The sequence below is a fragment of the Phaethon lepturus genome, unplaced genomic scaffold (genome assembly GCF_000687285.1).
Source record: "Phaethon lepturus isolate BGI_N335 unplaced genomic scaffold, ASM68728v1 scaffold12706, whole genome shotgun sequence".
Taxonomy (NCBI): Eukaryota; Metazoa; Chordata; class Aves; order Phaethontiformes; family Phaethontidae; genus Phaethon; species Phaethon lepturus.
In genome coordinates, this window is record NW_010546991.1 from 8,013 (window position 1) to 34,706 (window position 26,694).

Genomic DNA, 26,694 nt, shown 5'->3' on the forward strand with positions numbered 1-26,694 from the left:
GAAATGAACAAAATAATTTCAGTGCAGGACAAGATACTGGTGCAACCTGAATTTTATTTTAGGTTCACTATGGAATTGATGTCAGGTTACTGGAACTCGGATGTTCCAAAAGCTAATTAAAATACCAAGGTTTTTAATGAGAAAATCTGAAGGTGGATGGGCATTGAAACCTTAACTAAATCTAGTCTAATTTTGATAGAAATTTAAGTATCCTTATATATTTTCATTTTGTGATCTAAAAACCAGAGCAAATTTCAAGCTGTTTTTATTCATAGCGTATACTGTGTTTTTAGTAAGCTATGATTTTCCTTGGCTTTATGATATGTTAAAAAGCTGAAAATACCATGTCAGAACCACCAGCTGGTTAATGCCTAGTCTTTTGAATAGTGATGGTGCTCATTCCTAGCTTGAGATCTAGTGTGTTGGCAGATCTTAAATTGGAAGTGGCCCTGGGTGTGGTTTAAATTTTCGCTAATCAATTTATTTAAAAGGAAGCTCAGTTGCCTTGTTAGCTTTGCCAACTCTGCTCTCTATTTCTTTGCAGACTGTTGCAGCTATTTTAAGTTGTAATTGTTGTTTCAGAAATAATTTATGCTGGAGAATGAATTTTTATTTTGTTCTCAATATTTATGATTTAAGATTGATTATTCAAAATTTTTCAAACGTTTGAAATGTTTAACAACTGGTATCCCATGAAACAAAAAATAATTTCTGTTGAATATCAGGTTTAATTAAAAAAAAATCAATAATTAAATGTTTGTAAAAAATAATATTTTGACAGTAAAGAATGTGTTCTCCACGTTTATGCAAGAAATCAAACATAATTTGATTTTTCTTAAACAGGGGAAGGCAGTAGATCATGCATGGTAATACTAATTGGTGATACTGTCAGGTGTTTTTAAGGATATTAAAATGCATATTTGGCTTTAACAAGCTGACAAAAATTAACAACAACAACCTGGTAAGTCAGATGCGCTTCCACTCTTCTCATAAGTTCATGGGCACTTTTACTTCCAAGAAGGTGAAACCATGAGCTGTCAAAAATGGTGGAAGGTAGTTTTCTGTCATTAAAATTAATTTCTGCTGAAGTGTAAACAAGCACATCTATTAAATTTTGTATACTAACACTTAATGTTGCACAATACATTTTGAACCTGACAATGTCCCTAAATTATCATGTCTGTTTGCTTTCATTTTCCAGCTGGGTTTTAATTTTGCATGTATTTCAGTGAAGTATAGTGTGCATAATAGTTGTTTCCTGGAAGCATTTTGGGGCTGTCTCTGCTAGTGCTCTCCAAAATGAGCAAGGTAGTGGAATTAAATTTCCTTTTGTGGAGGTTTGTTAGCTAATGAATAAGTAATGCAGAAATGATACCACTTTATTTACATATATGCATATGTATATTTGGACTTCATGTTGTTTGAAGAATAGCTGTAAATAATAGGGAGCCCTTCTTTTCAATGACACCCCCAAACAACTCCAACATTTAGTAGAACTAAATGTTTCTATTTTCAGAAAAAAAATTTTAAACTGATTAGTTTGGCAAAGCAATTTGTAATGTGTAATGCTTGTCCTTAGTTTGTCATAGGAGCCTCTGTGAAACTGTGTTTTTGAAGTAATGCCAATAGAAAGTGGAAGTTGTGCATCTGCTCGCCAGGCAAAGCAGAAACGTAAATCACACAGTCTTTCAATCCGAAGAACCAACAGTTCTGAGCAAGAACGGGCAGGACTGCAGAGAGACATGTTGGAAGGGCAGGTAAGATAATACACTACTGCTTTGGTAACTTGCAGAACTTTTTTATAAGTAGTGTTTTCTATGCGAAGAAAACAAACTTAAGTAATGAAATATGTCCAGTAAAGCTGCGGGAATGGAAGACTTTCTTGTTTTAAGTGCTGACTGTCTTTGGAGGCTATTGACCTGGAGGTTGACAGTGCTTCAGGTTGTATTCAGACCTGCAGAGCTTTCTGTTGGCTTTTGTGTATTCTTAAATGAATGATAAAACCATGAAGAAATAAAAAGAAACAGCTTATTTATTTTGCTGCAAACAGCGCCCCCCCCCCCCAAGTTGAAGATGGATTCTTGATTTCTTAAGTTTGAATTTGGTATAGTGGTAACTATGCATGAATAAACCAAAATATTTGTTGTTATAGCTTTGATAGGGAAGGTATTAGTGGGAATGCTGTTCTGCATTCCTTTCCATAAAGTAAACAAACAATGCCGGCTTGACAGAGGCATGAGCTAACTTAAATTTTTGTTTGTGGGGTTTGTTTTTTTTAATTTTAATTTGGCTCAAATGAAGGTGTAATCGTCTGTGTATTAAACTTAAGGGAAAGAACAACTACCACAAACTTCTGTAGTTTTCTTAATCATGTCAGTCTATGTAGTGGACGCAGTCTATGTAGTGGACGCAGTCTGGAGCCACTTGGAGTGCTTTACCTAGCGATACTGAGGTTAACTGTAGGTAAGGCTCCTATAGGAAGCGTTTGAAGCAGTACTGCAAAAGATAAGCAAATAGCAGTTTGAAAACTATTTATTGTCAAACTGAATATGCATTGTTAATGTGGGCCTGGCAAAGATGATGCAAAACTTGATTTTTGAGACGTGGTTTGAAATACTAATGGTATTTGGCTACGAGAAACCTCACTTTCTGGATCCTGCAGATACTCTGAAGGGTTCTGAGTGTTGTGACAGATTTTTTTATTTAAATTGAATCCGTTACTCAGCTAATTATAGCGTTAGCTTTCTGGGAACGAACAGAGCCCAAGTTGTTGCTTCTAGTCATCTAGGAGTTGGAGAATGTAAGTACTTGGATAGAAAACAGTTCATGCATTTGGAATATTACAGCCTTACTTCAGGAAAGGAGTGAAGAGCAGCTGAGAGGCCAAGACATGCTGTTGCTTCTGTGTAGTAAACCAAAATTTTAAGCTGTTCTAGTATTTCTTATCAAACTTTCTAAGTGTATTATGCTGTAATATGTAAATGTTCTAAATGTTTTATGTATCATCTTATTTAATTTTGTTGACTTTTAATCTTGAACAGGCAGTGGCAGATTCTAATGCATAGAGACTATTAATGCTTCTTCACAGTGGAGCTGTAAACCACATGAGATCTAGATAAGTACTTTTGTAGATAAACAGATAACATTATTACATGGTATCTTAATAAGCTAATTTAATGCCAACTTTAAAGAGATTAAAGGAAGTGGACACGTTTTGCTATGCTGGTTACTTTAGGACAGGTTTAGATTTGCTTTTGCTTTCAGACTCTGAGAAGTGAATTGAAGACCTTTCCTGTATTTCTTTTCTGTTTCAAAAATTGTAGGATATCTTAGTTTCTTTCATAACCTTACTGTATGGAATTACTGGGTAATTGAATCAGAAATAATTCTTCTAACTGCAGTGTTTCTCTTAATAGTATTTCATTTGTACAGTATTCTTGTTTAATCAAATTTTTTTCAAGTTGGTTTTAATCTGGATCTGTTTCACGTTCTGGTTGACTGCAAATGCATGAACAAAAGTACTGTCTTAAGGGAGAGGCAGATGAAGATGCAGAAAGGAATATCCTAGGGGGGGCATAAGGCGCATAGGCGCATACTTCTTTCAGCACAGTGCCTGTTTCAGCACAGTGTCACAGCTTGAAGTAGCTGTGAAGCTGGTGTAAAACTGAACTATGTGCAACGCAGATGTGCTCTATGTCATGGCTATTAGTGGTTTTTCTTACTCTTCTCCTTAAAATTCATGTTCAGAAGTAACTTATGAAATCGGGATCGTGATAGGCTTTTCTAATTGTTTCTGAAGACAATTGTCTTGACTGCGTGAACCAAAATGTGAGATGAAATTCTGGTTGTTTAGATGCTGACTTGGTGGAAGGCGCATGCTGCCCTCTGATGGCTTGTATGCACATGCTTCTTCCTAACTCAGTTAATAGAAGTGGAACCAATTTCTGATGGTTTTGGTTTGCTGGAACACTTAAGAACAAAACAGGCTATAATGATCCTAATTTGCTCGAATTTGGGTGGTGTCCTGTGCTAACATTTGTACTCCCATTCTAGTAGTGCTGCTTCTGCACTTCTAGAAAAAATAGTGGTTTGTGCTGTGGGAAAAGCTGACTCAGTTTTCTTTTTTGGCTTATAGCTGATGATTTCAAGATTTTAAAATTAACTTTTGTTTTGAAAAAGCAGATGTTGCTGATAGGCACATTCCCTGTATATATGATAGATCACAGAATCATTAAGGTTGGAAAAGACCTTTAAGATCATCAAGTCCAACCATCAACCCAACACTACCATGCCCACTAAACCATACCCTGAAGTGCCATGTCTACATGTTTTTTGAACACAGTGGTGGTGGCTCCATCATCTTGCTGGGCGGGCAGCCTGTTCCAATGCTTGACCATTCTCTCCAGATATATTAATAATATGGTATACATGGTACCATATTAATTTCACTTTGATATTTGGTAACTTGTTTCCTTGCATAGGTATGTCTCACTTTTTGGGTATGGCTGCATTATTTACAGTAATAAGATTACAGTAATAAGTCCAGTAGTAAGATGTTGTACTGAATTTGGAGACGATGGGTTAGATATACTACGAAGGAGTAACTGAGCTTTTTCATTGTTAGGGTAAGGCTCAGTTAAGTGGAAACTACTTTTAAAAAAAAATTATAGCTGGCTACCTAGATAAATAATAAGTGCAGTAAGCCAACTGACATATTGTGGTCCACCAGCAGCTGAAGAATAGAACAGGTTTAGTAGAATTCATTTATGTAGTGAGCAAGGATGGTTCATCCTTTGATCCATACTTGTAGTGGATTAATTGATCATTATTAGACTACTGACCGTATTTTCTCCTTTCTGATTTGCCATTTTTTAGTAGCATGCTGTGCTTTAAATTTTAAGGTGTTTGTTAGTACTAGGTTCTCAGTGTACTGCAGTCAGGTGTCTTCTGCTTTACTCACTGTCTGCTCAACAGTGTTTGGTGACAGAATCATTGACGTAGTGGGAACCTTGACTCCCAACAGAAATCAGTACTTACTTGTTTTGGATATGGTATGCATTTGTTTGGGAAAATATGGTGCTGATCTCAGTTTTATAGGCAGATGGATAAAATTTAAATAACTTGCCAACAGAAACTTGTGGTCAAGCTGTCTAGTGAGCTCAGATTGTACAAATCCTGTGTTAGTGGTTTTATTGCATACTTGATTTTGTGCCTCGGAATTGATGTGTTCGTTATGCTGAAGAAAAAAATCAGCCCTCCTCTGTGAATTTGCTTCAGAATGCTTTCTGTGAAGAGGAGTTGCTTGAGTAATATCTGGGGAGGGAAGGATTAGAAATTGCAGTTTCCTTCACACTTAGTTACGGTTACTGACAAAAATAGGTAAATGTTAAAAATATGTTTAAAAGCTTAGTTTGTGTCAAGCTTTGGTAGTAAGGTGCTTTGTGATGACAACTTCCTAACATAATGCATAGTCAACTTCTGAATTATTTTGTCGACCAAAGGAACTGGTTGAACTGGAAGCACCTTGACATTATATTATAAATTTTCTCCCGCATTTTCTTTAATGAGTTGTACATGTACCTTGGTTTTATAATTCTTCTCTAGTAAAAACAAAAAAACCCCACAGCTGATTTGAATTCTGTCCCTTGAAAGAGAAAGAGTATGTAAAATTAATAATTTTATGATGCACAGAGCTTTTTGTTTAGTGTTGTACACTAGCAGTTTTAATCTTCCTCCTTGCTGGGAGATAGAGAGAACTGTTAAAATCAGTTTAAGATTGAAGGGTAACTACATGAAATATATGTAAAGAAAAATATAAACCCCAATATTTTGCCTCCTAGGATTCTAAACTACCATCTTCTGTCAGGAATACGCTTCTTGAACTTTTTGGACAAATAGAGCGGGAGTTTGAAAACCTGTATATTGAAAATTTGGAATGTGAGTATCTAATTTTTTTCTGGCAACATATGAATTGTTTGGATTTAGGATATAGTAGCGCTGAGATGCTTACCTTGGATACTGCAGTGTTATTAGTGTAACTTTTCTGTGAGGACTTTGAGTTGTTTTGAACTTGTAGCCAAAGATGGGGCTTGTATCTTTTTGGAAAAATCACTTTCTTTGACACAAGTAGCAATAACTGATGTGTGTCATCCTCCTTGACTCTTAGGCAAAGAAAGCAAAGTGACTGTTTCCTTCTCATTGTAGGCTTTGGTATAGAACATACTAATCTGGTAGTGACCCCATTCAGCCATTGAAGTTTGTGGCTTTGTTTTATATTTACAGGCTTAATTTTAATGATATTAGTGTTAATATTAAGATATATTAATATTAGTAAATAAAATTGTCGAAGTCTCTTACTTGAAAAAGTGTAAAATGTGGGGTTTCTGGATCCTACTACTTAGTACACTGCATAACCAGCACTTGCAACTGTCTATGAATTTTGAAGTTGAGCACTCAGATGAAAGTTCCAGGTGTTATTGGCAAAAAATGTTATTTGTTTAATGACAATGCAGTGATATGGTAATTATGTAAGTGATCCAAGGTGATGTAAGAGGATCCATAGTAACACAGGCAGTCATACCATAAAGCCTCTACTCAATTTTCCTTGCTGGATTTTGGAAGCTGTGTTGTGTGGCTTTGTTTCCAAGTTGTGGAATCTGTCTGGCTTGGCTCCAAGTAAAATTTTTTTCCACACCTAATCTGTTCCCACAGTTTAACCAAACACTTGTGTTAAAAAAGCATTCTTTGGTGCTTCTTGAAAATACACTGTTTTTTTTATTCTCTTAAAACCTTGAGACTGTGTTGGTTAAAGGCTATCATCAACACTGCACATTTTTTAGTGACAATTTTCACAACTGTGTTCTCAAGCCTTCTGCTGAGAAGTTGGCTGTTAACAAGAAAAATAGAGATTGTCCCCTGTCCATCCCCCCCCAACTTCAAAAATGCTTTTCAGAAAACAAGTGTTGAATTTGTTTGTACCCTCCAGAGTGTGGTTATTTTCCTTCCATTCCACTTCTGTTTTTCCTGCATCTTCCTTCTTCACCTCAGCGTTCTAGTTCACTCCTGGCCTTTGTGATCTCTTGCCACCCCACTGAAAGGTTCTAAATTTTTTCTTTTCTTATGCTCAGTCTGTTATTTTTTGCTCTTAGTCTAAGTCCTACATTAGTGTTACGGTTACTGTATGTAGAGAATCTCAGGTTTTTCCTCCCTTGCTCTTCGTATACTCTCTTTCCCTTATTACAACTTATTTCTAGTTTCGGCCTGTTCTTATCTCTTCCAGGCTTCAGTCTTAATCCTTTCAGGCAATTCTTGTATTGGCCTGGCTTGTTTGTTTCAGTCATCTGTTACTGCAAGCTTGTCTCTTTGTTTACTTCTCTTTGACATTGTCTGTGTTTTATAAAAGTGTATGAGTATGGGACTGGGAACACAGGAAAGAGGATCTTGCTTTGCTCATTTCAAGCACTTGGATGTGGTATGCAAGTGAAAACTGACTTTTCTAGTGCTTAGAACTGTGACTTCAGTGAATTTCTCAGAAATGGCAAGAAGCATACTCCTGATGGGTTGCATTCTCCCACATTTCAAAGTCTGGGAGTGAATGACTTCTTTAAAAAAAGTCCTAAGAATTTGTGGAAACACAGGCCTAGACTTATTCTCAAGAACAGTGAAAAACTGCTTGGTTAAAGCTTGTGTCCTGGTTTTGTCTGGGATAGAGTTGATTTTTCTTCCTAATAGCTGGTACAGTGCTGTGTTTTGGATTTGGTGTGAGAATAACGCTGATACCACACCGATGGTGTGGTTGTTGCTGAGCGTTGTGGTGCTTATGCTCAGTCACGGGCTGTTCAGCTCCCTGTGCTCAGCCAGCGGGGAGGGGCACAAGCAGCCGGGAGGGGGCACAGCCGGGACCCCGGCCCAGCCTGGCCAAAGGGACGTTCCCACCATGTAACGTCGTGCTCAGGGTACGAACCGGAGTTGGCCGGGGGTGGGAATCGCTGCTCGATCACCGGGTGGTGAGCAGTTACTGCATTGGGCATCACTTGGTTTTGTATATTCCTTCATAATCACTATTATTATTACTACTACTACTGTTTCCTCTTCCTTTGCTGTCCCATTAAATTATTTTTATCTCAACCTGTGAATCTTTTTGCCGATTCTCTCCCCGATCCCACCTGGAAGGGGGAGGCAAATGGCTGCGTGGTGCTTAGTTGCCTAGTTGCCAGCTGGAGCTAAATCATGGCAACTTCTGCAGCAGGATTTCACCTGAGGAGAACACTTAAAGAGTATCAGCTCAGTTTTTGAGGAAAAACTATAATGTTCTTTATAAAATGAAGTTGAGCAACTTTAAACCAACCCAGCCACTGGAGTTACTTACGAGTACCTAATTTGTTTTAGTTATGCATCACTCTTGTCTTGTGTTGAAATGGCACTGGTGAGAGTTATGAATAATTGACAAAAAAGCATGTTCTTGTTACAAATACATGCTTTGTCTGATGTGCAGTGAAAATGTTTTGATCATATTTAATGTTTCTGAAACACTTAAATGTAAAATGTATATGTCATTCTACATTTTTTAAATGTATCTTAAATTATAAAAAAATACACATTTGCTGCACTACCTTTCTTACTGAAACTCTAGCAGCAGACAGATATTCAGGGGAGAATATTTCTTGATTAATAAAATCTTTGTCAAGAAATTACATACTAATTCTGTGGCTAAAATATTTATGATACTGGAAATTTTCTGTCTTTTGTTGGATGTAATTCAGTACAGGTGTGCAGTGTATTTCACAGAAGCTATTTTGTTCATCTTAGTCACATTTATTAGTAAAAGTAACAGTAATTAGAAGCCACTAATACTTTCCTTGGAATCTGGGTCAAGGTTGATCTCTGGAAAATTCAGCATGAGTCTTGGTTTATGTCTTGGTGAGACCTGCTTTTATAAAATCACAGCTGGTCTCCTTTCCTGTCCTTAGCATAAAATAGTTTACTTACTTACCATAACAATTCTTAAATACTGTGTTAATTATATTGCTAATGATATTAAATTTTTTGTATTAATGTGAATTTTTGTTATTGTTAGTACGTAGAGAGATTGATACACTCAATGAGCGTTTAGCAGCTGAAGGACAGACAATCGATGGAGCTGAATTGAGCAAAGGACAACTGAAAACAAAAGGTAAGGGAACCACAAAGAATCTTAAACTAGTATTTTTGAATTTACTTTTTTTATACTTAACTGCCCAAAACTTAGAATCTTATTGAAAGGAATTAATACCAATTACTTATACAAATAAGCTAATGCTGTATTTGAAATATCTTCCTTTGAATTTATTTGTCTCAACAGCCAGTCATAGTACCAGTCAGCTTTCTCAGAAATTAAAGACAACTTACAAGGCATCTACTAGCAAGGTATGAGACAAATTAAACCTCTACTCATCAATGTGTACTCATGAGATAAAATGGCTGTCTTTAAATCGTAAATTGTGGTTTCTTTAGGCTGGGTAGTGCTGTTCTTTGAGTAAACCTGCCTGATGAGGAACAGTATCTTTATCTTGGATTCATCAGTTACCCATTACTTCAACCACACTGTATGACATTTTCACTGTAATTGCTCATGTTTTTTAAAGCATGAATGTTGGAGGGGGAGGGTGTGTGCACACGTGTGTACGTGAGATTACTCATTTGTAAAGAGAACTAAAAAAATACTCAATTTTGTGAGGGAAGTAGAGAACTTAGTAGGTAGTGAATTTCTGAATAATGATTTGGGTATTGCAGTTGAAATGGGGATGTAAGTAGGCATCTGTATGTATACTATTATAGTTTTGGGGGTTTTTGTAATAATTTTGATTTTTTTTTTAAGCTATGAGATTAGAACGGTTTCCTTCCTTTGTGTTGCAAGCCTTGCAAATTAGTAGCTAGTGATCTGTTTTGCCTGGTCTCTCAGCACAGTGACCCTTTCTGATGCTTTTAATTTTGCACATCTGCATCTGTCTGGTATTTTTGTTTTTCTCTTTCTCACCCCTTTGTCAATTTTCTTAGAGAGTTTACCTGCTGCTCCTTTTGCCCTGTCTCAGGGTCTTCTCACAATACGTTACTAAGGTTAAATGAAATGTGAGGAAACCACTGTGGGGTCTGGTACATGAACCACCTATATAAGAAGCTCTGAGCTGACCTGTATTGCAGGTTAATGTGTGGTTATGGAATGACTGTAGGTGTCTTGGAAATACCATCTGTTAAGTAGTCTGAAAATTTGAGAGTAAGAAGAGGAGCAGTGTGGTGAAATAGTTCTAAGGTACTATGTTTTATTTGGTGTCTTTTTTATTTTATTGTTTTTCAAACTTCCTTCTTTATTCTTGCCAATCTGATGCATAGAGGTGCCTCTTCCTTTTTCTTAAGAGTTAATGACTTACAAATCCTTTTAATGAGGTCACTTAAATAGGAACAACATGATATTAATAGGGACTACAGTATTAGTACATGTCCTGTGTAGTTAGGAATTAGTATTTTTTCTAGTGTAGTTTTGGGGTTTTTGTTTTTGTGTGGTGGTTTTTATTGTGTGTGTGTTTGTTTTTTTAAGGCTGGTGTTAAATACTTGTTGTCTTTTATTTGCTTGCTGTGTAGTGCTTTTATTCTTTCCTGGGCAAGGCAGGTGGACCTTGCAACTTCAGCATGGGAAGCTGGGAAGCATGGGATGGTGACTCCTGCGTAATTGCTTTGCTTCCTGGTGTTCTGATGTGCATGCACAGCAAAGTAGTCATGAGTAGTGGAACATGAAGAATTTTAATACCTTATTATAGACATCGTACATATCTACTCTATTAGTTGATAACCATCAGATGTTTGAATGTGCTGATATATTTCTTTCCATAACTTTGAATCAGAATTTACTGCAGGGTAAAGAGGAGGGCTGAGGGAAACGATGAAGTTGAGAGCATCTCTGTCCAGTCTGTTCTTTGAACCCTTTCTGCACTTCATGGGAGTGGCTTTATTTTGACCATTTCTTCATTCCTGCACAGAATAGTCAAAGCTGCAACCTCTTGACCCACAAAGAGACTATAGCCAAAAGTCAGGAAAGACTATAACTAAGTTTCTGACAAACTATAATCTTTCTGTCTGTATCCTGCAGTTAGAGTTCCCTAATACACCATCTGGGAAAATGACATTTGAAGAGTTTTAAGAGTTCAGCAGTTTTGAAATTCTTATGTCTGTATTTTTTATGAGCATTAAATGAACAATGCTGTTCAGCAAAAATGGGTTATGATCCAAACTCAGTGGGGCAGTGGATTGCAACTTTTCTCTTCAGGCCATCCTTTAAACTATTACTGTATGCCTAATTTAAAACTTGCCAGAAATCTTCTTTTTTCTTTTTTTTTCTTTTTTTCCCTGTGGGTGATTAGAAGAGACCTAAGTTTTACGAATCAATTGTTTTGTGTAATTGCACACGATTACATTTTTCTGATTGCCAGCCTATAAAGAGTTTAGGTTTGTTCTGAAAAGAGCTTTCAATATTTGCTTGTTCTAATGAGCAAGCTGATCCTTGACTGCTTTAATAGTGTTAAAACATCCTAAGACTAAAGCAATCTGTTAATTTTCTTGGGAAAAATGCTAAGGTAAACATGCTTGATTCAAGTCCTTCATCAAAAATTCCCATACCTGGTTACTTTACATCCCTTTTCTGAGTTGGGAGTCTGTATATTAAGTTGGCAAAACTTGTATCCGACAAGGATGCTTTTAGCAGCATGGGTTATCTACCGGTGCACAACTCCTGGAAAGATAGAGTACATTTAGTACTTGGTACTCTAATTTTTTGTATAGGTTAATGGTAATAGATTCTGTAATTTAACTGCAGTTGTTTGTAGATGCAGGAATTGCTGTGTGAAATTAATGTTTTGATGTTAACAAGGTGTTATTGCTGATGTTAACAATCCCTGGCTATGACAGTTGTTAAGACATCAGGAAAACATTAACAGTTCATGCAGAATCCTAAAGTAAACTGAAATGATATAACTCACTTCATCATAAACTAACTTCCAGAATCTCTGATTCTTTTGCATCAGGTGAAGGACTCTTAAAGGATGGTATTTCTTCACCCAGCAGTTAAAGGGAATAAAACTTTTTGGATGATTTAGTTTTTTGACCTCACTGCTTAATGTTGCTCCACAGGAATCTCTGTTCATTGGTCGTAGTGTAACGATGCTGGACTGGTGTTGAATTGACCAAGTTTTCATTCTTCTTTCTCATGTGTCCTGTCTGCGTAAGAGGCATTTTTACAGGGTGTTCCAATTCGTTTGTCATGCAATTGTTTCAATTTGTATTAATTTTTCAATTCTTTACATGGTAAACAACTGCTTTCATGGTGTTTCGATTTGCAATTTTCAAGTGTTTGCATAGAACAAACTTCTCTGCATAGAAGGAAGTATATGAAACTATAGGAATTTACGAAAGAGGACAAAGCTGAAACACACTTACTTGTGTTCGTATATGGTAATCTGAGATACGCTGAAGTTATTTTAAAAACTTTCTGCAGTGCAGAGACCTCTTTTTAGTAAGTTGCATGTTATTTAAGTATTTCCTTTTCTTTCTTGGAAGATTTTTTATGTATGGTTAAGGAACCAGGAAGTAATCCAGACACTGTCTAGTTTATCCAATTATTTTTATGTGAAGTACAGCAAAAAAAGAAAGTTGTGTAGAAAAAGTTTGCATTAAATAAATATCTATATGTGGATATTTAGTGTTAGATGGTGTTCTTGAACTTTTATCTCTGTGTGATCATTCAAGACTGCTCATACTCCAAAAGGAGTTTTACAGCCTTGCCATTAAATGATCAGTGAAACAAGAGTCCAGCAGTTTTGGAAAACCTGTGCGTGTTGATGAGTAGGAGATTGACCCAACATTAGAAAGACATAATGCAAGATTAGTTCGAGTGTGAGGTTCAGAGTTGAAAAAAATTTTAAGTTTGGAATTTGAGCTAAGCGCTATATTAGTCCTTAACAGTTTACTTAATTCCGCTGTTCCACTTCTCATACATGACTCCATTTAGTTTAAGGACTATATTCAATGTGAAAGTTGTATCTGTAAGATTATATTCGAAGCCTATGAAGCTCTGCAGTATGGTTGGACTAATAATCTTTACCATTAACCCATATTCTTTTGGGTGCATCCTTAATGATTGTTCCTTCTGCTGTGAAACCGAAATGCATATTAGCTGTTAATTGGAATTCAAATAGGGCATTATCATTTCATCATTGGGAAGTTGATACGCTTAGGATTTGGAATGCTTTTGCAGATATTCTTTAACTTTTAAAAACCTTTTTGGAAGTAATTTCGTTTAATGACATACTTAAGACCTTTTTTGATGCAAAAAACTATTGGGATTTTAACCCTAGTTTATTCTATCTGAAATGTAGACTTAATTAATTTTCTAACTTTTACTAAGCTGTAGATAAGACTTAATGTGATTTGTGTTGAAGCATTTAAAGGCTTTGACTTCACCGCTCAGATAGATGCCTGCCCATAATTGCATGCAGAGGAAAACAGTGATAAATTGAAGTCTTCTTTTTGTTTCAGTTTTAACAAAGCTTTTCAGACAGTCTTTTTCAAAGCGGAGTTATGACCTTCAAGACTTGTGGGGTAAAAATAGGGTATTTTTAATAGTGGTTTTGCTCTTACTGAAATAATTTTTCACTACTCTTGATTTCCGTTGTCTCTATAAGTGTTACAGGGAGAAAAGCGCTTTTTTTTTTAAAAAAGAGGAAGTATTGCACTTCCCTTTCACATGAAAATGTAGAATTTCTGCAATTAGGTTCCTTTCAGTAGATATTGAGTGTTTTCAGCCTTCATGTGCTATAGTGCCTTATAGTTTTACCGTTTTTGCTAGACTTTTTCTTCCTTTCATTTGGTATTACTTATGCACATACTAATTTGGATTTCATAAGTCTTCTCAGTTTTCCTCTAACAGCATTGACTTTGAGGAGATGTGCTTATTGAGTGCTTAGATGAGATTGACATATCTTCAAAAAAAATGCTTTATTACACAAATAAACTGGAATATGCTCCTGGATTAATGTTTGATTTGATTAACTTTTTGCATTTTTGAAGAAAAACAGCAGTGGCTTTTAAATGGGAATGTTTCTGGATTTTACTAGAATTACCTAATAAAAAGTACATTTTTTCAAAGAGATTACGCTGGATAACATGGATTGTCTTTAAGTTATCATATGTATCCTTGTTTGGGAATAGGCAAGGAAAGTTTTGGGTGTGTTTTGTTTGTTTAAAAATTTTAATCCTTTACCCAAACTGCATGGGAAGTGCACACTGCATTTGTACAACTCATTAATCCAATGAGGTTGTGTTACTGTAGTACAGAATAGTTTATTTTGCCTTTTGTAAAAATGGGGGGTTATTAAAAAAGGGGGGGGGGGGGGAAAGTAATTAAGGTACCTTTGCATCCAAACTCACTTTCCAACCATCAGATGTCAAATTCTTGACGATAGTGAACTGTCAGAACACTGAAGAATCATTATGAAAAAGTTAGTATCTGTATTTGTGAGATAATTACTTAATCTTGGGTGAATGTGGAAAAAAATTGTTGGTGTCTCTGCTATTTCAGATTGTATCCAGTTTTAAAACTACAACATCAAGGGCAATCTGTCAACTGGTAAAGGAATATGTTGGCCACAGGGATGGTATTTGGGATGTCAGTGTCGCGAAAACTCAACCAGTGGTGTTGGGAACTGCATCTGCTGGTAAACTTTTGTGTTGCTTGAATCTTTAGAAAATTTTAGTTCAGTCCCTAAACTATAGCAAATGTAGATCAAAAGCATACTGGAATACTTAGCTTTACCACTGACCTCCAAACTGAAAGAGTCAATTTAAAGAAGTTTAGTAGCTCAAAAATTCTTAAAGTGGAGTTTCCTTGAAATGCATTTAACCTTTAGAAGGTTTGGGCATCCTTGTTGACCTTTCTAAAGTATGTGCCAGTTAACTTCCATGCAGGTCATGTTCTCCTTAGAATGAGCTCTAGCCTGTTGGATGATGTAAATGGGTGGGTTGGGGAGCTGCTTGCTTGGAAAAGTCTCTTGCACAGAATGCTTTACGGCTATATGCAGAGATCCCCACAGACTTCCTATCATAGCATTGTTTAGCCTTTGTTTTATAGAAGCTGTAGACTTAGTCATAGTTTGCATATTCTTGTATTCATCTGCCTTTTGCCTTAAAAATGTAGGGGCAGCTAAAAATCTTAATTTTCAGTTCTGATTAACTTACTAGGTGCCTGCCTTCCCACTTGAGAAGGAACAGGTACTAATGGATAAGTCACTAAATCTATTATGATCAAAAAATCCCATCTAGAGGCTTGTGTGGTTTTGGAAAATTGTTAGGGAAATAACCTATAACCAGTTAGAATTGTTCAGTTTGAAGGGACAACTCTTTTGAAACTGGAACAGAATCTGAAGACACTTACTGGATGTAAATAATATGGACCAGAAACCTCTGCTTCATAAACTGAACTGTTACCATTTTTATGTGCCCGTCGAGCGGCACATTTTGTCTCTGTGTGGGACAGCTTGTCTTTGTCCTGATGTAACTCGAAAGCAGCCATTCTCCAATTCAGCATTAAGGTTCTCCCCACTTAGACAAATACTTATATTAAATATTTATTTTGGGGTGCAGCAGGATAAAGAAGTGGCTTTTGGAGTGATTCCCTTTTTAAGTAAGCTTTCGTAGTGCTCTGCAGTGACCTATATGCATTTGAGACTTTCATGCACAGAACTCTTGTTTGTAGTGACTGCCAGACTTTTTCACCACTGAATGCTTTCTGTGTTCTTTCTGAACCTCATGATACACAGTTGGAGCATTATACATAAGTATATAACCAAGTTAGGAAAAATACTGAAAGTAGAATTTGGCTTTCAATATTTACTGCAAATTAATCTGATTGGGACAGCACTTTTACCTTTTTGGGGAGATGTGTATTAAGTTATAATGATAAGAAGCTTTTATATTTTGTATATAAGAGATTTGGTTTGTTCTACATTTGAGATCTATTTTGTATGGTATGAGCTACATTTGAAGATAACTTGTTTGTTGAATTGGTTAAAAGTGAAAAACATACATTTGTAACAATTTTGACAGCCACTTTTTAATCTTTGTAGATCACACTGCTTTGCTGTGGAGCATAGAAACAGGGAAGTGCCTTGTCAAGTATGTAGGGCATGTTGGATCAGGTAAGATACGGGCATGTTGTGGAAACTGGAAACAGTGTGGGAGGGGGAAATGCATTTTGGACAACTACAGAAATGTTTATTGCGGTTTCACTTGCAGATTTGCCAATACCATTAACAAGTCAGTTGTGAAGTTCCACTAATCTTCATACAAAGAATGTTTTGTAATGTGATTCTTTCTTGCAGAGGCGTATTGAGACAGTTCTGTAAATGCTAAATGAATAAGCAAGTCCATATAAAGAAATTTACAGGCACAGTTATGACACTCAGAAGTTAAATGTCAGAACTCATTGAGGTCTCATACATATGCAGAACAGGAGAAGCTTATATAATCAGAAATTAGCTCTTTTGCCACGTCTGGGTTATATTTGGGATACAAAATGCAGATGCTGGGTGAACATGTATTTGCACGTCTTTGTTTAATACATGATCCCATATATAATTTCTTGCATGGTATTAAAATCTTGTTTTGAAGACAGTTAATTCAGTGTAGGCATTTGTCTTCCTCTGTACCAGTATGAATATTTCAGAAACAGTGTTTTTAAACCCCTCTTTAGGTGGAGATGTGTAGTGCAGTGCATGTTTTTTATGTTATTCTTAATTTTTGGTGTCAAATTTGAGAAGCACCGCATTGATTATCCCCCTTCTGTCTCATAACGGGTTACAATATAGGGTTTTATAGACCAAAGGTGAAGAGGTTTTCCATAGCTCTAACCTGCTGTTGAGAGTGGAGCACATTGAGTGGTTGTACCCCGGAGTGTAGAGTCATGCACCCAGAAGATGAGGAATGCAGCTATTGACCTACTGTGTTTGGTAAAGTAATTCAGGTAGCACATCACATGAACTTTGTGGCAAAGATAGAAATAGAATTAAGTTCTACAGAGAGTGGTAAGCTGCCTCAACCATGAGTTCTACCTTTTTTTTTCTACTATATGACTTCTAGCACCTACAGCACAAAGATACTAATTGATAGATGTATGGAAACAACAGGTAATACTTTAATTTGTTCAGATACCTCAGGTTGCTTGCTGTCTGGAGAGGGTATCTTTAGCCTTCATAAAGCCATGTTTAAAAATTCCAATCACTTGCATTTTTATGTCAATAGTTGGGTTTTTTTTTAATTGCTATTTGGATAACCATGAAGATAAACACAGGTTAGAGCTTTTATTAAACAGCTGTGTGTAAACTAAGTAAAAAAAAAAAAATATGTAAAATGTATATACACTATAATTCATAAAAAATATATAAATTATATTAAAAATATATTTTTCATTTAGTAAAACTTTTCTTTACTTGTTTGACAGTTGATTTTGAAATGGAGCAAAGGTATTGGGTGCCAGCAGTAGGTGCATCATTGAGTTAGTTCAGTGTGAGCAATTTAAGGAGTATCTTTTTAGACTATCCTTTTAGACTCATTACACCACACTCTTCTGACAACATAAGCATCTATTTTACTTCTATGACATGTGGAAATGATTTCTAACTTATTTCTTGAAGAACTGTTGAAGAGAAGCTTATGGATTTTGCAAATGAATGTGCTTAGTAATGAAAAGTAATTAAATCTTATGCACTGAAAAAATGGAGAGCTTTGTAGGCTGATAGAATTCTTGCAGGACTATTTTAGAACAATAATGTTTTGATTACATATGGTTGCAGAACTGTAATCTTCATTATTTGCATTAGGTTTTTATGCATTTGATCTTGCAATCTTAAGTAATAATCAGAAAGTTGATGGTCATATATAGTAAGTTTTCATTACATTAGAAATAGTTATGAATACTTAAATTCTCTCTGTGGAAGCCCAGAGCATTATCTCCTGTCAGCTTACACATGACTATTTGAATGTGTTTTTTTTATCCTCTATAACATGAAACACTTGTACTAGATTCAGGAAATAACTTGCTAGAAAATATGTATCGTTCTATAATCAACTATAGCTGCTTTCCTTGATACTACATAGGTTTATGGACTCAAATAAAATACGATTGTGCTTTATCTCACCTAAGAGATTGCTGTACTACAAAACTGAAGACTACTTGATTTTTCACTGCTTTTAATGACAAAACATTGTGAAATAATTCTTATAGTATACTAGCTTAAAACTTTACTTTGTTTCACACAGTAAATTCCATAAAGTTTCATCCAACGGAGCAAGTGGCTCTTACAGGTATGTAAAGTTTTTTCATATGCTGAGTATGTTAATCATTATGGAAAAATAAGTGTCATTTGCTAGCATCTTTTTGGTTGTAGCCCTTCTCCGTACTGCTTTGTCGGTGTTCTTGTTGATGGAATTATTTTTTTAAGGCATGACAAATCAGAGCTAGATCATCTGTGTTTGTCATATCATTGTCATTTGTGCTTACCTGTTCCAAAACAGACACTTGTGAACATTCAGCTGGTGTATGACACTAAGTCCATGGGGCCTGGTGGGATTCATCCTAGAGTAGTGAAGGAGCTAACAGATGTTATGGCAGGACGCCTCTCAATCATCTACCAAAGGTCTTGGGAATCTGGGGAGGTCCCTGTTGACTGGAACTTTGCCAGTGTTATTCCAATTTACAAGACAGACATGAGGGAAGACCCAGGGAACTGCAGTCCAGTTAGTCCAACCTCGGTTCCTGGAAAAATTATGGAGAAGATTATACTGGGTACTGTTGAAAGGCATTTAAAGAATAATGCAGTCATCAGGCACAGTCAGCATGGAGTCACAAAGGGAAAATCCTGTTTAACTAATTTGATATCCTTCTATGATAAGGTCAGCCACCTAGTGGATGAGGGGAAGGTGGTGGATGTAGTTTTTTTTTAATTTTAGTAAGGCTTTTGATATTGTCCCTCACAGCATCCTTCTGGACAAGTTGTCCAGCTGTGGGATGAGCAGGTTCAAGGTGTGCTGAGTGAAGAACTGGCTGAAGGGCAGAGCTCAGTTGTAGTGAATGGACCTACATCTGGCTGGTGACTGATGACCAGTGGTGTTCCTCAGGGTTAAATTCTAGGACTAGTTCTGTTCAATATATTTATCAACAAGCTGGATGCAGGAGTTGAATGCACCATTAGCAAGTGTGATGATGATAGCAAACTGAGAGGTGCTCCTGACTCTCTTCAGGGACAAGATACATTGGAGCATTGGGCTATGATTAATGGGATGAAATTTAACAAGTCCAAGTGTCTGACTCTGCACCTCGGATGGAGTAATGACGAACAGAAGTATAAATTGGGAGAGGACTGGCTGGAGAGCAGCCCTGCAGAAAGGGAACTGGAGGTGCTGGTCAACGGCAGGCTCAGTTATGTCAGCAGTGTCTGCCACTGGGCAGCCAAGTGGGCAAACTGCATCCAGGGGTGCATCACACTATAGCCAGCTGGTCAAAAGAGGTGATTATCCCACTGTATTCAGCATTGGTGTGGCCTCACCCTGAGTACTGTGTGCAGTTTTGGGCCCCACAATTTAAGAAGGATGTGAAGGTCCTTGGATGCATCCAGAGGAGAGCAACAAAGCTGGTGAAGGGAATGGAAGGCATGTCCTGTGAGGAGTGGCTGAGGACTTTGGGCTTGTTTAGTTTGGAGAAAAGGCAACTGAGGGGTGACCTCTACAGCTTCCTGAGGAGAGGAAGCAGAGAAGGAGGTGCTGATCTCTTCTCCCTGGTATCCAGTGATGGGACGCATGGGAATGGTTCAAAGCTGCACAAGGGGAGGTTTAGACTGGACATTAGGAAGCATTTCTTTACCAAGAGGGTGGTCAAACACTGGAACAGGCTTCCTAGAGAGGCGGTCAATGCCCTGAGCCTGTCAGTATTTGGCATTTGGACAATGCCCTTAACAACGTGCTTTAACTTGTCAACCCTGAAGTGGACAGGCAGTTGGACTAGATGATCCTTGTAGGTCCCTTCCAACTGAAATATTCTACTCTAATTTTATTTTAACCCTTTTGAAATATGTGATATTTCCAGCAGTAAAGGAAAAGAATATTGTGATACTGAGTGTGCAGAAAAAAACAGCTCAAAAATATGGCTGTTAGTGTAAAGGTGTTTTCAGGACGGAGAATATCATCAGCGCAGCTTCAGGTTTGAAAACTGTCTAATGTGGCTAATACTGTGGTTCATACGGTCCAGCAATTAGGGCACTAGCTTTGGGACTAAAGAGATCTGGACTCAATTTGCTGCTATTAGGTAAGTCATTGTAAAATGAGGATAATTATTACTGAGGTTAGAAATTAAAACACTGCTTCTTTCTGCATTTACAGTAACTACTTTAAATGTAGGTGGGGAGTAGAATGCCTTCTATCTAGGCTAACAATTTAAGTTTGGCTATTCGGATTTTCCTGTTGTCATATGCTAACTGCAGCCATTGTTTCAGTACCATAAACAATGTTGCTATATAAACTGACTTACAAAAAACAAACCAAATGAAACAAACAAAAGCTGTTCATAGCTAGATTTTTGTTCTTCTATTATTTTTCTGAGAGGTGGTTCTCCAAAGTATTTCCATTGAAAGTTTTCAGAGGACCTGTTCTTCAGTGTCACTTGATTGATTTAGAATGGATTAAAATAAAAAAAAATCTGCCTTGGTGATCCAGAATACTGACATCAGAAATAAAAGTAGGTTGATCTTTCTTCTAGCCTTCTTACTCAGTCTATTAGATGAGATATTTTTTCCTAGTGCTTTCATGTACATTGCACATGCCAGATCTATGCATACCCATAACAAACTGCTTTTCTTCTCAATCTAGAACTCTCAGCACTGTACTCCTAGGTATAACAGCATGTTTGTTCTGTCCATAACAAGGAGAATCTTGAGTTTCTCCTCTAGTTAGTAATGGATAAGTCTGTTTCAAAAATAAATGAAGTCTAAAATCAGATGATACCTGCTGAGCTGTGAACTGGTGCTAGTTAAGCTGAGTACCTCAAGGCAGAAGCTTCATCTGTGCTCTTTTGGGTTTTAAAACCATGCTAAAAACATTTAATGGAAGAAATCATTGAATGAAGAACCACCCCAGAATTCTGAGAAATAGCAAATGAAGGATTGCACCTGGTGATGTATTAAATGCCTTCTTCAGATGTTACATATTAGAGCAGCAGTGATAATCGTGTTCTGATGTGTAGTATTTAAGTGGATGTTTTCACTGTAGGAATGATTAATTTGTTAGCTACTTATGTTTTGCATAATGAGTTATGTTCTTAGCAGTATTGAACCCAAGAAAGTAACCGTTGATGTTGAGGCTTGCTTACCAAAAAGGTCATAATAGTATGTTAGAAAAAGATGGAACTCGGTATTGCCAAATATGTTAAAGCTTGTTTTTTATTGTCCATGGGAATACTCTTATTTAATCTCTTTTTCTGTCTTTTTTACCTCTTTTCCCCCTGTGCAGCATCTGGAGACCAGACAGCTCACATCTGGAGATACATGGTACAGTTGCCTGCACCTCAGCCAACTGCAGACTGCAATGTAAGCAATCAACCTACTGCAACTAAAACTAATTGCACAGCAATTTCATCAGATACAGGTTTTATGATAAGACTGAATGTTAAATGTCTACATAATTAAAAAATTACATGATTTCAGGATTGCAAAAGTTGGGATTTTAAGCTTTTAGTTTAAAGATACATTTCAGCCTTTCTTTCAACAAAGACTCACTTCATGTTTTCAAAGATCTATGGTGCAGAATAGAATATGCAGCTGCAAGTACATTAGACTTTTTGCTCAAGGTAGTAAATGTGTAAGTGAATGAACTGTTGAGTAAAATGTTTTTGTAATAATTCAAGTAATAAATAATAGTAAGGTTCTTTTTAAACTGGTTAAATTCTTGTAGCTTAACTTAGAGGCACCTGCATTAGCTATAGTTGGTATGAATTAAAAACTGATGGTAAAGACTTGTATTTTTGGCATTTATTTAATTGTATCTTTGTTGATTTCTAATCGACCCCTGCCAGCACTCATCATACTATCTGATGATGTTGTCCCCAGGCTTTTGTTCAGTCAATGTTTACTGTAGACCGTCAAATGCTGTATTTGAGATAAAAATACCCTTACTAAATTATGAAGACAAACACAGTTTATAGCATGAGCTTCTCATTAAGCTGAGCAGGGGCAAGAGATGGCTGTATAATCATAGAATCACAGAATAGTTTGGGTTGGAAGGGACATTTAAATGTCATCTAGTCCAGCCCCCTGCAATAAGCAGGAACACCTTCAGCTAGATCAGGTTGCTCAGAGCCCCATCCAAGCTGACCTGGAATGTTTCCAGGGATGAGGCATCTACCACCTCTCTGGGCAACCTGTGCCAGGCTTTCACCACCCTCATTGTCAAAAAAGTCTTCCTTAGATCTAGTCTAAATCTACCTTCTCTTAGCTTAAAACCATTACGCCTTGTCCTGTTGCAAAAGGCCCTGCTAAAACATCTGTCCCCATCTTTCTTACAAGCCCCCTTTAACTACTGGAAGGCTGCAAGAAGGTGTCCCAGACCCTTCTCTTCTCCAGGCTGAACAACCCCAACTCTTTCAGCCTGTCCTCATAGGAGAGGTGTTCCACCCTCCTGGTCATTTTGGTGGCCTCCTCTGGACCCGCTCCAACAGGTCCATGTCTCTCCTGTGCTGAGGGCTCCAGAGCTGGACGCAGCACTGTAGTTGGGGTCTTACCAGAGCAGAGTAGAGGAGGAGGAGTAGTAGTAGGATGGCAGAATCACCTCCCTCATCCTGCTGGCCATGCTTCTTTGGATGCAGCTCAGGACACTTTGCCGGCTCATGTCCAGCTTTTCATCCCCCAGTACCCCCAAGTCTTTCTCGGCAGGGCTGCTCTCCATCCCCTCATCATCCAGCCTGTATTGATACAGGGGGTTGCCCTGACCCAGGTGCAGGACCCTGCACTTGGCCTTGTTGAACCTAGATTTCTGAATGGAAGATGTTTTGTTCAGTTTATTTGATTTGGCATTTCTACTTTGAAAGAGCAGTACAAATGTTACCTTTTTCACATCCAGATATCATCAAAGAAAAGTACATTTGTCTTGCATAAGTGAAATAGGGTTCAGAGATCGATGCTTCATAGTTAGCAAAATAATTAATTTTGCATCCAGTTTACATCAGCGCTGCATGATGGCTGTGTATTGATCAGCATACAAATATCGATGTCATTATTTTGATTCTAATGGCTAAAAATATGGCTGTAAGTGATTATCTTCCCAAAGATTAAAATAGTGTCCTCTTAGATGCTTCCTATCCTTACCTGTAAGTAAGTAAAGGGGGGGATTTTGAAATGAATTAGTTTATTAAAACTGCATTTTACTCAGTGGTATTATTCCTCCAATTAAGTTTTTGATAGTGAGTGCCTGAATAGGCTAGATTCTACAAAATTAAGTTGCCCACATTCACATTAAGGTGATTGGGAAGCATTTACACTGGAAGATGTAACTTAGAGACAGTCCTTCCCTTTTATTCTAAATCTCTTTTTCTCTTGTATTTTATAGCAAATGTCTGGAGAAGATGAAGTTGAGTTCTCAGATAAAGATGAACCTGATGGAGATGGAGATGGTTCTAGTGATTGTCCCACTGTCAGAGCCCCGTTAACTTCGCTGAAAAGCCATCAAGGAGTGGTCATAGCAGCAGACTGGCTTGTTGGGGGGAAGCAAGCTGTGACAGCATCATGGGATAGGACAGCAAATCTGTATGATGTAGAGACTTCTGAGCTTGTCCATTCTCTTACAGGTATTTGTTCACTCACAAAAAGATAAATTGGTGGTTTATTTTTATATGTGGGATTATTTGTAGATACCGAAGCATTGGGAAAAGTAAGTTGTTTGCCTGGAGTATGATGCAAGTGTGTACAAGACTTAAGCTGCTGCTCAATTTTGTAATGGTTTCTTTAGAAATTTGTAATCCTCTGGGCATGAATTTGTGTTCTTTTAAGCTTGTGATATAACCTATGGAAGTACTTGTTTTTAAACTGAATGTAGCTAAATTTTAGTTCTTGCAAAATGCTTTTGTTCTGTTCATGGCATCTTAAGTCGCAATAACCTATCACTGCTTCATAATAATGTGAAATGAGTAGTGAGGGTTTTTTTTGCTCTTAAGTAGAGTTCCAAACTTTTACAGCAGTAGCAACATTAAAGTTCAGAATGAGTATTATCATTCTTTCCCGTTTGGGGGGAAAAAAGAAAAAAAAAATCATCAGCATTTCATTCCAAGTGTATGTGGAGATGAAAAGTCTTATTTTCATTACCTTACATGTTCTCATCTGTGATTGTAGGACATGACCAAGAGCTAACACATTGTTGTACACATCCCACCCAGCGTCTTGTGGTGACATCATCACGCGATACAACCTTCCGTCTGTGGGATTTCAGAGATCCTTCTATCCATTCTGTGAATGTCTTTCAGGGCCACACAGAGTAAGTGACAGTTCCTTCACAGGTTTTTACAACTTCCAAAAGTATAAATGTATTCAGGTGCTAATCTGAACAAAACTGTTCCTGTGCTCTTTATTGAGGTACTAGGTTCATTCCTCTGTTTTAGGAGACTGATTTTCACAGAAACCCTAACTGTCCTCCTCCAAATGTAACAGAGCAGTGCTTAATTTCCAAAACAGCAGCCAGGGCTCTTGGTGTGATAGTGCTTATATGATAAGTCTAGATAACACTCCTTACAACTAAAGGTAGTTTAAGGTACGAGGTTGTTTTTCGCATTGGTTATGCCTGTAGTTTTGGGGTATTGCTGTAATGCAGTTGATCAACCAGATAACCTCTGCTTGTCATGATACTTAGTGTGAAATAAAAGTTACTTCTTTGAAAGCAGTGGGGGGAAAAAAATGCAGGATTAATTTTTACTCTTTAATTTAGAGCTTCTAATTTGTACAGAAACCAAGAAATTAAAGTAAGGACACTGATTACCATGTTCTATGAAAACTGGTTTTGGTGTAACGTTTTTAGGTACCAATTTAGGCTTTAAGTTTTTTTACTGGCTACTGTTGAATATGGGCAAATGCAGTCATGGGAATCTATGTTACGGTGTTGACTTACTTTTCTGTTAATCAGAGCTTTCATACGTGGAAAATGCAGGAATAACTTTGAAATACTTCACACAAGGAAGCAAATCTTTTTTTAACATTTTGGACTGTCTGAACTCGACTGTTTTAGAAACAAATTTTACCTCCCTTCTTCCACATAAGAGATGATTGTTAATCCTAGCTCAAAACAAAAACCACAAATATTTATTTATGTTTCTACTTTTTGGTAATTCACATGTGTAGTTTGCATTATGACTGAGTTTCAGTGTCCACTTTCTCATTTTCCCAGCAGTTGGGTAACCTATATACAAAGTAAAACTTCTTTGAATCCCTCCACCCCAGACTCCTCAACTTGATAAATTATTTGGTGCACAACAATCATCTCATACAAGTGGCGATCTCCTCCTCATAGAAGAGTAAGATTAATTTTGTAGTCTCCCTCCTAGAATTGTTTCATGCCATGATTTTTGTATTCTTCTATCACTTGCTCTAGAATGACGTGTAGAAGTTGGAAGTTGATGTGTCCATTGGTGCTTGCATTTTTTTCTGAGCTAATTAATTGCTTTGTCCCAGGACATTTCTTCAGAGGAAGGAACATAATTGACATTAGTGTTTTTCTGTATGGATGCTGAGACCAAATGATGATGATCTGGGGCGATCGTGCATACTGTAAAAGGTGTTACCTGGTATTTTGGCCTCTATCACTGAGATCTATAAACTATCAGGAAGTTTATTTTTTAGGTATGGAATAGACCTGGAGCAATTTCTTAGGTCACACTTATTCCAGCTTTTAATTGTCTTCATATTTGTTTTTGTCTGCTGTATTGTCTGTCCCCGTTTTGTTCTCTGAATGTTTGAGTTTTTAGTATCGACACAAACTTTTTATCAAATACACTCCAAGAGTCTCAAAACTGACTGTAGTATTTAATGGCTAAGGTTGTTCAGCTGTTGATGATGATGAGTATTTCACTGAGGAATGCAGTCAGAGAGCAGAGAGGAGCTCGGTATTTTGCAGGCAAGACATACTTTGAGCATTTTATTTTTGGTCCATCATCATACTGCCTATCAGCAAAATATTTTTAAATTACTCTCAAATCAACATGATAACAATCTTCTTGCATTAAGCAGCGGTGTAGGAGAATCTTATCTGTTGACTGGAAAATACATACACACAAGACACTTTTTGGCTTTCATTGATGTCTGTTGGAGTAATTTGCCAAGTTTTTAATATTTTGATAGGCTCTTGGAATCAGTTCTGTAAATTGGGTGTTACATTCATTAACGCTGATGATTTAAAAGTCCTCAACCATATGTTTTAACAGCTTCTTGCTAAACAGTACCTGATGAATAGCTGTCTAGAGCTCACGGAACAGCTATTATTTTTCCAGATGGTATTTCACCAGATGACCTCCTAATGCGTTAAACCAGTATATTAGGTGCCAAATACCTCAATCACGAGGCCAACATACCTTTTGTTTTGTGGTGGCCC

The 26,694-nt window shown here is 37.0% G+C and overlaps 1 protein-coding gene across 1 annotated transcript; it reads left to right on the forward strand.

Moving 5' to 3' along the window:
- Window positions 1-1,619: 1,619 nt before the first annotated feature.
- On the forward strand, window positions 1,620-24,632 carry WDR37 (WD repeat domain 37; the record flags this gene model as incomplete). The annotated part of the gene is given in 10 exon segments (XM_010289494.1): window positions 1,620-1,757; window positions 5,841-5,937; window positions 9,077-9,172; window positions 9,341-9,405; window positions 14,606-14,741; window positions 16,149-16,220; window positions 18,340-18,384; window positions 21,580-21,656; window positions 23,671-23,908; window positions 24,450-24,632. Coding segments are annotated over 10 exon segments (1,147 nt in total), but the record flags the coding sequence as incomplete, so codon positions are not given.
- Between the last annotated feature and the right edge of the window lie 2,062 nt (window positions 24,633-26,694).